This window comes from Calonectris borealis, chromosome 30 (genome assembly GCF_964195595.1).
Source record: "Calonectris borealis chromosome 30, bCalBor7.hap1.2, whole genome shotgun sequence".
Classification (NCBI taxonomy): domain Eukaryota; kingdom Metazoa; phylum Chordata; class Aves; order Procellariiformes; family Procellariidae; genus Calonectris; species Calonectris borealis.
In genome coordinates this window covers 1,077,853-1,092,066 of record NC_134341.1, presented here as the reverse complement: position 1 = coordinate 1,092,066, position 14,214 = coordinate 1,077,853, and the positions used below count along the sequence as shown (strand labels likewise).

The window sequence follows — 14,214 nt, the reverse complement described above, 5'->3', positions numbered from 1 at the left end:
AAATTGTCGAACTGGGCTTATATTATGTATTTAATGCCGTGATTGTTTCATGTGCGCTGTTAGTGTGACAAGTGAAAAGATGCTCAAGAAAATCCCGAAAAGGGCAGGGTTCTTCTGCTCGCTTTAGGGGCAGGGAAACTCCTGCTGGAGTGGAAAGGCAGCAGTGAAGTGATATATTTCATCATCAGAATAAATTATGGGGAGGAATTAGCCAGAAGGTCTTCCATGAACCTTGCATGAGAGCCCAAGTGTCGGTTTAATCCAGTTTTGAAATTATGTCTGGGCTGGAGCTCTTTCTTCAGGCACTTTTCTTGTTCTTGCATGCTGGAATCATGCAAATACCTTTACTTCCTTTTTGCTTTCTAATTTTTTTTTCCTTCCCTTCTCTTGGTTTTATATGAAAAGATTTTTAAATGGATGTTCTTGTCCTATACTGAATGCAGGGTTGGAAACAAGTAATATGACTATGTCAGGACAGTGTAAAAAATGCTTCTCTTTTTGATCAGCTGATGGTCTTACACAGCCCTCTTCAAAAGCAAGAATGATGTCTTCACTTTGAGAGTGCTTGTCATTAAAATGATCGTTTTCTTTGTGATTTGCAAATTACTGTATCTTTTATGGGCACTGACCTCATTTACAGTGAAAGTCAGTTTAAACTGTAGCATATGATATTTCTGAAAATCAGATCACCATCCTCCTGATATATACATACAATATACATGCATATACTTTTGCTTTACTTTAAACAGTGTGAGGGCAGGGTTTTCCATCTATAACTACAGCTTTATAAAGCATGACTGCCTTACATGGGAATACTTGGAAACATGACCAATCTCACTTTGACTATATTTGTATGATGTCTTTGAAATGTCATTTATTTCTCTTCTCGTCTCTCATTCAGCAAGAAGAGCAACCCAAGTATGAGGACAACATCTACATGTACATATATTTTGTTATCTTCATTATCTTCGGCTCCTTTTTCACCCTGAACTTGTTCATTGGTGTCATCATTGACAACTTCAATCAACAAAAGAAAAAGATAAGTGATCTGTGTTGGCGGATTAGCAGTGGAGCTGGGAACTGTTAGAGGAATGTTGAGGCTTCAGGCTGGTGGGGTTTTCTGCAAAATAAAGGCCAAGGACCTTCAGTCCGGGGCACAGCCTCCCCTCCTAGAGCTGTGGGCCGCAGGAGCCCTGTGCCTCCTCGTGCGTCGCTCCCTGCCCAGCCCACCGAGACTGGCTGAACAGGCTCAGGGAGTACCAGAGCCAGCCCAAAGCTTTACGTAAAACTCTAGCCAGGTTAGACGTTTTCCCTAGGCTACCTTTTCATGCGTTTCTGGGGTTTTTCGCCTTGACTAAAATATACAGACTGGCAGTAAGATGTATTCCTTGCCTCTCCCTCCGTCTCTCTCTCATATATTGCTTTTCTTCTCTGTAAGTCGAGCTGAGGATTTGCGTGTGTGCGGTACCTGCTAAATGGCCCTGACACCTCTGTTTGTCACAGATGAGGTAGAGGGGGTGGGGAAGGATGTAGTGCAGTAAAACAGGTTATTCATAGGAAAAATACTCGGTTTTCTTTAAAGGAAAATCAGTACGCTTGGGTATTAGTATAAGTTATTTCTGTCTAAAATAGCTGCCACCAACTTCCCATATGGCAGGGATCCTCATGACTTAGCTGGGATGTTATTCCTTTCCCTTCGGGTGTGTGAGCTGATTGTAACCAGTTTTCCTTTTGCCCCTTTACTTTGGAGGTCAAGATATTTTCATGACAGAAGAACAAAAGAAGTACTATAATGCCATGAAAAAACTGGGCTCAAAGAAGCCTCAAAAACCTATTCCCCGACCTCTGGTGAGTACGTTATAAAGGGAAGGGAAGGAAAAAGCCTGCAGAGTAGACTTTCAAAGCAGCTTCAGCTCCAAAAGCATCCTTTGTTCTACCTCATGCTGGCCTCCACATCACCACGTTCTTGTCATTGTAATTCAGGTATCATCTGAGAAAGGTTAAAATGCTGCAGCTGTGGGTGATGTTAGTCAGTTGGCTCACTTGAATCAACAAACCAGTCTGAAAGCCCTGACCGGCTGAGAGGCTGTAGATGGAGAGCAGAGGCCTCCTGGCATTAGTAAGCGGGGTCGTGGACAGTTAGACAGCCCTGTGGGTTGCATTGATCGAGACCTAAGCCCATTTCCCTGCTTTCTGAAAGGCTTTGCATGTGATATTGGGTGATACTGCGGTGGATAAGGCATCCTGCTGCTGGAACTAGACTGCTGCCAGGGTGCAAGAGAGGTGGTTGAAATCTGGTTCAAGTGCCCTGCAGTCGGAGTCACCACTGCAAGGTAGACCGGCTGCTTTCTCCGGTTGTGAGCGGCAGTGCGTCACCCTGCCTTTGGGCTCGACAAAGAGGAAGATACGCTGGTAATAGGGTTGTGGTAGCACGTTTGGGTATAAATAATAGCGTTTTCCTACCTTTCCCATAAACAGGTTGAACTGTGGCTAGAGTTTGCCTTGAAAGCTTCGTAAGATACTGAAAAGACTACGTCCTCATCCCTGTTTCCACCAACAGTGAAATGATTTGTTGACTAATGGTAGATTTTTGTTCAAACTTGTTTGGTTCGTTGTCTCTCTCCTGTTGCACAGAACCGCATTCAAGGAGCCGTCTTTGACTTTGTTACTCAGCAAGCGTTTGATATAGTCATCATGATGCTCATTTGCCTCAACATGGTGACCATGATGGTGGAGACAGACACACAGAGCAAGCAGATGGAGGACATCCTTTACTGGATCAACCTGGTGTTTGTCATCTTCTTCACCTGTGAGTGTGTGCTGAAGATGTTCGCCTTGCGGCACTATTATTTCACCATCGGGTGGAACATTTTTGACTTCGTGGTTGTGATTCTGTCCATCGTGGGTAAGTGCGACACCAGTTAGACAGAGGTCTGTGAGTGCTGGGCTGTCTTGGTGTTTGCAGAGTAGAGCACATTCTTGTTTTTGAAGGGGATATATAGGTACCAGGACTTCTAGGTTCCGTTTTTAGCCTTGTGAAGAGACTGTGGCAGAATTTGGCAGCTTGAAGTCCTGACTAATGCACCCTCCTCCCTCTGTTCTGGCATTCATTTCCAGTTGTATGGAGTAAAACACTTGACAATTACTCTCCCTGTCTTTAAAAACAGAAATTTTACTCACCTCATCAGAATGTTATAATGCTTACTAACCACTGAAAATAGCGTTGCAGTGCTTCCTACATCAGCATGTGATTTGCACTCTTGTTTTCAGTTTGGTTGAATGTTGAATCAACCAGTTTCCTCCAACAGGTTGTTGGTTTTTAGCGGCTAATCTGTAAAACATGCATAACCTCACAAATACGACAGGGTCACTCAGAAAGCTTGGCTGGATGCAGCTCTGCCCAGGCATACCGACAAAACACCGGCATTTAGAGACTGTCCTGCAGTATAAAACTCAGATCCAGGTTTGTCTGCTGCTAGAAGTAAGATTTATCTTACATATTTTTAGCACCTTCAGAATAGAGTCCGTAGCCTGACTCCCATGGCAGAGTTGGGCACCGAGAGCTAGGCACCCCCAAGAAACAACTCATCCATCCCTATCGAGGTGGAACGAGTCGCTCTGCAGCTGTGCCTCTCTCCCTCTCCATCGAGGAGAACTTAGGGCGCCAGAGCATCTAGCGAAGCCTTAGCCGCCCGAAGGCGAGACCTCTTACTCACGGGCCCCCTGTGAAAACCCGGCCAGCGTGTTCTGTGTTCCCAGTCCCTCGACCAGGTTCGGAAGCAGCAGCAGCCTGCAAGTCTGCATTGTCACACTTGTCCCTTCTCTTCTTCTTTAGGAATGTTCCTGGCTGAAATCATTGAGAAGTATTTTGTGTCGCCCACTCTCTTCCGAGTCATCCGACTGGCTCGCATTGGACGTATCCTGCGTTTGATCAAAGGAGCCAAAGGAATCCGCACCTTGCTTTTTGCCTTAATGATGTCCTTGCCTGCCTTGTTCAACATTGGCCTCTTGCTGTTCTTGGTCATGTTCATCTTCTCCATCTTCGGCATGTCAAACTTTGCCTACGTCAAGCATGAGGCTGGCATAGACGATATGTTCAACTTTGAGACCTTTGGCAACAGCATGATCTGCTTGTTCCAGATCACCACGTCGGCTGGTTGGGATGGCCTGCTGCTGCCAATCCTGAACCGGCCTCCAGACTGCGACCTGGACAAGGAGCACCCTGGGAGTGGTTTTAAGGGGGATTGTGGGAACCCTTCGGTGGGGATATTTTTCTTTGTGAGTTATATCATCATCTCCTTCCTGATCGTGGTCAACATGTACATTGCCATCATCCTGGAGAACTTCAGCGTGGCGACAGAGGAGAGTGCAGATCCACTAAGCGAGGACGACTTTGAGACCTTCTACGAGATCTGGGAGAAATTCGACCCCGATGCCACACAGTTCATAGAGTACAGCAAGCTCGCAGACTTTGCTGATGCTTTGGAACATCCTCTCCGCGTCCCAAAACCCAACACCATTGAACTCATCGCCATGGACCTGCCTATGGTAAGTGGGGACAGGATCCACTGTTTAGACATCCTGTTTGCCTTCACCAAACGTGTCCTGGGGGACAGCGGAGAGCTGGATATACTCAGACAACAGATGGAGGAAAGGTTCGTGGCGTCCAACCCTTCCAAAGTGTCTTATGAGCCCATCACAACTACGCTCCGGCGTAAGCAGGAAGAAGTTTCGGCAGTGGTTATCCAGAGGGCTTACAGGGCTCGTTTAGCACGACGGGGCTTTATTAGCCGCAGGCCTCTCTCCACAAAACTGGAAAACGGAGGAGCAAACAGGGAGAAAAAAGAAGGCACCCCCTCTACCGCGTCTCTGCCATCATATGACAGTGTCACCAAACCGGAGAAGGAGAAACAGCAACGGGCGGAGGAAGGAAGACGAGAAAGAGCGAAAAGACAAAAAGACGTCAGGGAATCCAAGTGTTGAGACAAAATAATAGAATTGTACAAATTAAAATATTTGCAAGTGAAAAGATTGTTTACAAACTTCATGACATATATCAATACAGAACAGCTGTGGAGACCCTTACCTGAAGATCTTATACCAAACATAGTCTGCTTACTGTGTGACAGCGTTGCATCTAAAGCAGTGACCTACCACCTCTTTAAAGGACCCCTGTAAACAAACAGTTAAACACAAAAAAAAAGGAAAAAAAATGGATTTTCTATTGTTTGGGCAGGTGGATACTGCATGTTCCACGTCAGTCAATGCAACTTAGGACAAACAAGCAAAATAAAACACACACACACAGAAACAAAACCCGCTGCTGGGATTCATATATTTTCCAAAGCAGCCAAAAATGGATTTTATTTTCCCATTTTGTTGATTATTATTGAAAGAAAACCCAGAAGTCACAATGTTAAAGGGTTTGTTCACGCAAAACTAGGTTTGCATTTAGTTAAGCAGCAAAAAAAAAGAAAAAAAAAGAGAAAAAAAAGAAAAAAGTTAAAACAAGTAAAACAAAAAAAAAAAAAGGAAAAAAGAAGCAAACCACCCATTTAGCCCATGCCATTTAATTGTCATAGTTTATTTGATATTTATTACCTGCATTCTACTTTCTACATGGGCTTTACTTGGTTTGGGAGGTGGGGTAATCGGGTACCTTCAGCCTGGAGACAGCTCAGGCTGATTCCCCCCCAAAAAAGTGCTCGTTCAATGCATAGAAACGATTTGCATGATGGCATGCCGTGACCGGGAACCATGCATGAGGAACCACGAGACCACAAGACACTCAATAATCTGTCCACAGCAGTGTGTTAAGCCATAAATTCGAGGCACTCCACTGACTACCGTACACTGTATTTGGAGATAAACTTTAACGATAATCATGCCCTTCACCGGTACGTCCCAGTTCTTAGCGATCTTTCATAGACCCGCCCGTAGGAGGGGAAAAAAAAAAATAACAAAAAGAAACAAGTAGATGAAATAATTGTGTGTGTATGTTTAACAACTTGTCTTTTTTTTTCCATACAGCCATCTTTTTGCACACTGAACTGTAACAAAACTAAATGCTGCTCTGGACCTCATCCAAGGGGAGATAAAAACTGAGAATGGCTTGTTATACTATGTCACTGTAAAACCAAAATCTAGGGCTTAAATACCAGTCAGTAAGTTCATTTGTATCCTGCAATATTTATCATTAATATTAATTATTATTCAGCCTCCATCCTGCAGCGCAGACACTTTTTTTTTTTTTTTTTTTTTTTTTGCAGAGATAAGTGCTAAAACAAAGCAGCACGTTATCTCTGCTGGTCGAAATTTGGGGAGCTTAGGCAAAGCAATCCCGCTGGCGGGGCTGGGGACGCGGCTCACGGCGTCCCGTTGTCCCAGGGCCGCCGGGATCCCCCTGCGGGTGGGCGCCGCGGCGCGGGGGCTTTCTGAAACCCTGATCCCTTCCTCCCTCGGGACCGGTTTTTGCAGCTCTGCGCCTTGCTGCTGCCTGGGTTTTCTGGCTTCCGTAGCCACGAGGGTTTTTAACAAGCCGCAGCGCAGGAGCGGCCACGTCCCGGGCGCAGAGCCGGCTGCCGTCACGTTCTTCCCATTTCTTACGCTTCCATCCAGCGGCGACTGAGACGGCCCCGCAGGTTGGGTAGGAGCCAGGGCTACCTCTCGCCCATCTTCTCGCTGCAGCAGTAAATAACGTCGCAGAAACACCGTGAGCCGAGTCCCGCATTTCTTTTTCTCAGTGACCAGACTCGGAGACCCCCCGCTCCCGCTCCGCGGTGCCCTCACGCCGGGGCAGCCGGTTGGGGTGTCCTTCAGGGCCGGCGTGGGGCCTGGCAGCGCCGGGCGGCAGCGCGGGGGCTTTGCCGGCGGCTGGGAGGAGAAGCGCGGGGTCGGTGCTGCCGCTCGCCTCGACCGGGAGGTGCCGAGGTTGGGCGCTGGCACGGGGACCGAGTTGGGGGTACCCAGAATAGCGGGGGGAAGAAAGAAAACCAAAAAACCCACAAGACAGCAGAACTCGGTGCAGGGTGAATCTCGGTTTGCAGGATCTCACAACCCAGAAAATTACAGGAGTCACTTAAAAAACCAGACCCGAGCGGGAGCCATCCAGCAGCCGTCTGTGCCAAGTGCGGCGCCCTCGGCGCGCAGCCGCGCCATCGCCACGGCGCGGAGCTGTTCTGCTGCGCCCAGAACACAGCAAGGAACCTTTTCTATCCTGTCAGCTCTTGCCCCAGTTGCTCCTAGGATATGATGTATAATAACAAAGTAAAACTACATACACATGTACAGGCTACATTGTAAACAGCACAACAAAAAAGAAAAAAATAGCTGAAAAGTGTGGTTGAACTTTTTAAGAGAATATTATAAATACTGTAATATATCACTTTATTTTATCGGCATGCCTTTTTGTAAATACAAAGAACTACAAAAAAATAATAGAATGGCTTCTGGCTTATGCCATTGTCCATGTTTATTTTTATTTTTTTAATATTTTTCTGTTTTCCTTAGACTTTAGATAGCCAGTAAACATCCCCCAAAGAAAAGAAGAAAAAAAAAAAAAAAAAGACAAACAAAACCCTACCCCCCCCAAACTAGATTTTAAAAAAAAGCTTTATTGCAAATGATCTTTGCAACAGCAAAAGTATATATTTTTGGGGTTCCAATGTGCAATAAGTTGACCACTTCTATGCAAGATTTGGCTAAACTTCATAATTGTTCTTAAGCTGGGCTATTGACTCGTAGGTGAAGCTTGGTACGTTTAGCGTTCGTGCTGGCAATTTCATTAAGCTACTCAATTACTTTAAATTAAAAAGTCCCTTCAAACGATGTATATATTTATTTTTTTAACATTAGGTCTGTATTAAATGCACGAGGCCGGGGTGTTGGCAGTCAGCGTTGCTGAGGAAGAACAGGATGGGTAGTTTCTTCAACGGGGCGTTGGCTGGAGTCAGTCCTGCTCAAAGGCAAGTTTAGGGGCGTTTTTTGGGTTGTTTTTCTCTCTTAGTTTCCTCCCCAGGGCAGATATTTCCATCAGCCGCGGCTCACGGGTGCCGACAGCGATGGGTCTGCATTTCTGTCCATCGTCACTGGTGAGGCCAAGGACAGAGCGGAAACTTCGGTCAAAGAGCATTAGGGACGTTCGTGTCATAGGCAAATCTCCAGATTCAAATGCGTGCACGGAATTTATATTCCGGATTCAGGGTTGTGGGAATAAAGCAAGGGTGGTGGTGTCAATTAAAAAGACGTAGGCAAAAATCAAGACTACAGCAAGTAGCTCTCTTCCCTCCCCCGCTTATGAAATCCCCCCTTTTGGATTAATTTGTGGCTGTTCTGCAAAGAGCAGGGGGGAGGGCGCTAAAGAAATACCAATTCAAGCTGCTTTATTCACTTCTCCTGTTCACCTTTTTTTAAAATATAGAAGCCAATGTTGAACAAAACAAATTCAAATAAAACCATGATGTTACATAGAGGCCACACCCAAGTTTGAATTATTTAATTTTCTGCCGCAAAAAAAAAAAAAAATGTTAAAGCTGTAAAAGATCAATAGTGAAGATTAGTGTATTAGCAATTGCATGGTGGCTCATAATGGTCTTACCCAACCTGACTAACAATTGCGTTACTATAAGCCAAAAGAAAATAAAATAAATGTTACCCTTTTCACTGTACGAGGTAAGGTTGTCTTGGTGTCCCAATTATTTGACTGGTTGCATTCTCCTTCCCCTCCATCTCCTCCGTACCTCCGTCAGGGGCTGTTCGAGGGCGTTTTTACCTAGAGCACGCGGCGGGGAGCAGAGTGAGTTGCAGTCGAAGCTGTTGGAAGGGTTTGTCTGGCGTTTGGTGTCGGGAGCCCCGGGCGCCGGGCGGACACGGCTCAGCCTCGCTCTGCGTCCCCAGCTGGGGCGGCGGGGACCGCTGCTGCGGGGGGGCGGCGCGGGGCTCCTGTCGCCGGGCAGCTCGAGCTGGACCCGCAGCAGCGTGACCCGGCCGCGTCCCTTGCTCCGCGCACGGAGGACGGCTCTGCTGCTGCTGCCCGCGTTGGAGCTGCTCTGGCAGCGCTTAACCCTGCAACCCCTTCACTTGCACTAAAAGTCGCCCAAAAAGACGAGCCAGAGCAGAGCCAGCAGATCCTGGCCGTGCAACGTCAGGGCCCCCGTGCACGGACAGCGCTGGGGGACCTCCCGCTGCAACCCCCGCTTGGGCGCCTCGCTGCAAGACCCCAGCTTCACGTCCCCGAGCTCCGCTTGCCTTCTCCAGAAACAATTCGTAGCCGGGGGGGTCCCACGGCAGTGACAAGGACTGGGCGGTGGGGACCCCACCCACGCTTGGGGCACAAGCGCGGGGTCCTGCTGCTCAGTGTTGCTGAAGGGCCCCAAATGGGGGCTGCGGCCAGCGGCAGGTGACCCGCGCCCCCGCACCCCCCCGCCAGCCCATCGTCCTGTCCAGCTTCTCCCACTTTTCACCCAAAGGGCTGAGCCGGGCTCGAGCTCCAGGTGTTGCCTCCGCCTCGTCGGAGGGCAGGATTTGACCTGAAGTTGTTGCAAGTCAAATGGCCAAGGTACCACCTTGAAATTATTTTTCCTCTTAGGGTTTTGGTCCAATTTATTCAACAAACGTGAATTTTGCTGCTCGGTTAAGGCCAGCTTAGCAAACGGCCGGCACTGCGAGACACGGAGCGCGGCTGTGCTGTCCCGCACCCCGCCGGGTCGGTGTCACACAAAGACACCAGTGCTTTGATCGTTTAAAAACCAGTAAAGTTAAACAAAAATAATTTCCCCTGTGCCAGTTTGCTGCATGTTGTAGTTTCAGAGAGACGGGCGCGTGCCCGAGGGCGTCTCCTACAGCAGAAGCGCAGCCTCGTGCTCGGCGCGGGGCAGGAGGACTCCCTCCCAGTTCTACCCATCTGTAAACTGGGCGTCTCATTCCCTACCTCACAGGGGTGTTGTGAGGCTTAATTAGCGACCGAGTGTAACGCATCGAGAACCACAGGCGCGGCGGCGTGCGCGGCCGGAGCTGGGCACCGGGCGGGTGACAGAAACGCTACGAACCCCCTGCCACCCACCTTCCCAGCGGGGCCGGAGCCGGCTTCCCGCTTTGCGCAACCTGTTCTCTCTGGTTTTGCCCCGTGCTGTACTTGCTCCCCACTTTCGCTCCTAGGTTTTCTTCTCTGTTGTTTTACACGAGGAAAGGAGGGGGATGAAGCTGGCCGGGGGAGGGAGGGAGGAGGAAGGTGCCGAAACAGCGGGCTGGGAGTTTGATGGCTGAACTTTGAGTTCCTTTGTACTGTACATCTTTTTACTTTGGAATTTGCAATAAAGAGGTATGTCCATCTTGTTTTAACAACTTCTCCTGGCTGCCCTGTCGTTCTGTTACCGTTGCGCAGCAGCAACCGCCCTCCCTGCAGCCCCGGGGGTCCGTCGGCCCCCGCTCGGAGAGGTCGCGGCTCCTGGGGAGCAGGCACCGCAGCGGGGCAGGGCTCCTGCCGCCGCGTCTCAGGGTCAGGGCGCCCAGAGCAGCCCCTGCCCGGGGGCAGCACCCGGGCTCCTCCTCCCGCTGCTTCGAAAGCCCCAGGGTCTCGACGCAAAGCTCCCGCCAGCCCTAGCGGGGAGTTCTCGGGCTTTAGGGAGGCCCAGCGCTAAATTGCATTAGGGGACGTATTCTGCCACAACCGCTCTGCGCGTGCTCCCCCTGCAGATGCACACCGCGCCAGGGAGACTGCAACCCCTCAGCAGCATCTCTGCCTCTCAGGGGACCCTCCTTCCGCTCCAGAGTAAACGCCGTTGTCCCTCACGGCTCTAACACCATCGGACACGCAGCATCCTCCGAGCCCCGATCCCGCCCTCCCACCAGCACCGGGCTCCCCGTGGCCGAGGCAGACGCGCCGCAGCACGGGAGGACGCGCGGCAGATGGCAAAACAGCCTTTTCCCCCCCAGGAGCCGCGATCCCCGCGCCGGGGCCAGCAGCAGCAGGAGCGGGGCAGCCGCCGAGCCCCGACCTTCCCCTGCGGAGGAGCCAGGAACTGGCTGTGCTGGTGCTTCAGGGAACGGCGCTCCCCGAGGGCAGGGGGACAATTTCATTTGGGGGAAAAAAAAAGTATTACATAGATAGTTAACTGTTTCGCTCGTCTTTTAAAGCCGCGCTCAGGGTTATTTGTCCTTCCCTTTCTTCTCCAACACTTGCGCGCCGCTGCTAGCTTGGATTGATGCAAGCCATTTCTTGGCGCAAAATACAGGTTTTAATTCTAATTACAGCAATGCGGATGGCTATAATCAGATCCAAAGCGCTTTGGGGGCCCCCCCACCCCCCTTTTTCATTGCACTGGTTTGATTTCAGTGGCAGGGAGAGGCCGCGGACCCTCCAGGGCAGCAGAGGTGCTGCGGCAGGGGGGGCCGGGGATCCCCGGACCTGGCAGCATCACCCGGGGACCTCCAGCTTTCGCGGTGTTGGGACTGCGCCCACCCCAGGAGCCAGCGAGGCGTCTCGGCGCCACGTGCCGTCGTTCAGATATTTGCGGTTTTCCCTGTGCGGCCGCTTTCTCCAGCGGGTCGCATCCTGCCCTCCCCGGCCCTGTCAGCAACACAAACCCCGTCCGAGCCTCGCTGTAACACACAGCCTGCGGTTTTTAGTTACTTCACCGGAGTTCCTCGGCTAAGAAACAGAGAGAAAAAACTAACCCCGCAGTAAGAGAGAGACCACGAAGGGAGCGAAGCCCCCAGCCCGTCCGCAGCTCCTCGGCACGCCCAGCTCCTGGCTCCAGGGAAGCCAAGGCTGCCGACCAGGGCCACCCCAAGCAGCACAAAACACTGAATCGGGTCACTGGTGTTATAATTAACCTCTCTCCCGTGCATAATTAACCCCAGGTGCTGGCTTAGCAGAATAACCCAGCAGAGGGGTTTTGTCCCCTCCCAGTATGGGGGGGACACTGGGAAGTGGGGAGACCCCCACCCTGGGGCACCGGGGCTGCAGCCAAGGGGGCTCTGCCCGGCTCCGTCCCTGCCGTAGGGGACTCTGGCATCCAGTGACAACCGGGACATCTCCGGGGGTGCCGGGGGTGGCCATCCAGCCCGGGATGCTCCAGCCAGACCCGAGCCGAGGACGGGACCCTCCCTGCCCGGGAGAACACACGGGGTGGGGCTCTGGGTCTCAGCCCCTCCACGAGGCTTTATTGAGTCTCATTTTCCCTCCAGCACCCTCTGGGAGATGCTCCGGTTTGGGTGACACCCCAGTATCAGGTGGCGTCCGAGCCCAGCGTCCAGCGGCAGGAGTACACGGCGGCCACGGCGAAGAGGACGGAGGCGAGGAAGCCCCCCAGGATGCCCGAGACCACGGGGCCGACCCAGCCCAGGAGGCTGCGGGTGTACGGGGGGGGCGGCCGCCTCTCGAAGCGGAGGTCCCCCGGGTCCCCGGCCGGGGCCCTCCTGCCCCGCGCCCCGCCATGCCGCTCGCCCTGCAGCAGCAGGGAGGAGGTGAGGTGCTGCACGGTGCGGCCGTACTCCTCCACGTTCCTCCGCAGCTCCAGGCTCCTGTCCTGGTTCAGGTTTTTCCCCAGCTCCCGGGCGATGTCGGGACGACCGATGTGGCGGAGGTCACGGGCCAGCCGGTCCCAGGTTGTCACCTCTCCCGCCGTCTCCAGCCAGACCTGCAGGGCCTCCGAGCATCCCCTGCGGCCGCGGAGGGCGCGGCGGGGGCGGATGGGGTTGTTCTCCTCGGAGAGCTGCTCCAGCTCCCGCTCCCCCAGGTCCCTGTCGGGCCCCGCCAGCCGGCCCTGGAGCTGGCGGCACTCGGAGGGGGACAGCAGCTCGGCGATGCGGCTCATGGTGTGACGGCCCACGTTGGCTGCCACCGTGTCCTCGCACCGGCCGCCCACCGCCAGCAAGAGCAGGATGAGTCCCACGGGTGCCGGCATCGCTTGGGTGCCCCTCGGCGCCGGGGTGGCCCAGGAACACAGACCCCCCTGTCTGACCTCACAAGCCAGCGTGTTCCAGGGACGCGTCCCCTGTCCCCCAGCGCATCGTCCCATGTCACCTCCCAGGACTGAGCAGCTCCTGTCCGCGCCGCCGTGCCCCAGCGCGGCCCCGCATCGCTCCCAGCATCGCTCCCCTTCCCAGTTCAGCCCATCTGGGCACCAAACGCTCACAGAACGGGGACATGGGGACAGACTAAATGGTCCCTCGATTCCCAGCAGAGCCAAACCAAAGGGCTGGAAATGTAACGCTGCCTGTGAGGGGCTTCAGGGCACCTTCACCATTGGCAGCGATGTCTGCCCGTCCGTCCGTCCGTCCAGGCACAACAGCTTTTGCTTCCCGCGTCCTGCCTGTGCCCCTGGCACCCAGCTCGGTTGGGTCCGTCCGGGTGCCGACCCCCCGTCCCTGCCGGCACTGGTGCAAGGGCAGGACGGGGGTCCCCTGGGACGGCCCCACCACCCTCCTCCCGTCTCCCGACGGCCCCAGGGCAAAGGCAGCAGCTCCCCTCCCCCTCCCAAGGGGTACGGAGCACCCGCACACCCCGCTGGGAACCTGCGTTTTCCTCCCCAAACCGACGGAGCAGAGTCGAGTTTAACCGAAGCAGTTTGGCTCGGGGCTGGGACCCCATAACCACGAGGTGGCAATGCAGCCACGCACCACCAGCACCCGCTTTTTAATCAGGGTGGTGATAAAGCTGCGATTTCCCCAGATCTCCCCAAAGAGCCCCCGCGGGGCTGTGCCGGGGCCAGAGGAAGAGGCCAGGACCAAAGAGCAGGAGAAGGAGCAATTCCCCAGCCGGGAGCCTGGCACGGGCTCACGTTACGGGGCTCCATCCTCCCCCGTCGCCTCTCCCCGCTCCGTGAGGCGTTTGCTTCCCCCAAGCAGCAAAGCTGCCCGACGTGCCGGTGCCCGAGGGCCTCATCCTGCCACGAGGACTTTTAGGACCCTGATCAAGATGATTGTGATGGGCAGCCCCGCTCCGGGGGCGGAAAGCCACGGCACCACAGCTCCGACAAGCACCCCATCTCCCTGGGATGGCTAATGGGGACGGAGGGAAGGGGCCCCGTGCGGCTCCTTCGGGAGCGTAAACACGGAGAAGCTGGGAAACCGCAGCTGCGGAGCCCCAAACCTGCCGAGCCAACAGCTCCCGCGGCAGCCGCCTCGCCGGGGTTTTGGGGTGAGGATGGGTCCTTCTCCCCCCGCCAGGGTCTCAGCCCCCCGCCCCGCCCCTGCTCCATGGGGACTCGCAGG

General features: G+C 53.1%; 2 protein-coding genes across 3 annotated transcripts in view; one reads left to right on the top strand and one right to left on the bottom strand.

Annotated features, from left to right (window-relative positions):
* The window catches only part of SCN8A (sodium voltage-gated channel alpha subunit 8), a 59,514-nt gene extending 50,848 nt beyond the window's left edge, over positions 1–8,666 (top strand). For both annotated transcript variants that reach the window (XM_075133653.1, XM_075133652.1), the window contains 4 exons: positions 902–1,039; positions 1,744–1,848; positions 2,635–2,905; positions 3,836–8,666. In XM_075133653.1, coding sequence (XP_074989754.1) covers positions 902–1,039; positions 1,744–1,848; positions 2,635–2,905; positions 3,836–4,983 — 1,662 coding nt within the window. In that variant the 3' untranslated portion in view covers positions 4,984–8,666. The remainder of the gene's footprint in view (positions 1–901; positions 1,040–1,743; positions 1,849–2,634; positions 2,906–3,835) is intronic.
* Positions 8,667–12,227: 3,561 nt separating this feature from the next.
* Positions 12,228–12,815, bottom strand: TMDD1 (transmembrane and death domain 1). The gene has a single exon (XM_075133691.1). It carries the CDS (start codon positions 12,813–12,815, stop codon positions 12,228–12,230), a length of 588 nt encoding a protein of 195 aa, XP_074989792.1.
* Positions 12,816–14,214: the final 1,399 nt, after the last annotated feature.

Coding starts and splice junctions, on each gene's coding strand:
- TMDD1 (XM_075133691.1), bottom strand. CDS start 12,815: ATGAGCCGCATCGCCGAGCTGCTGTCCCCCTCCGAGTGCCGCCAGCTC.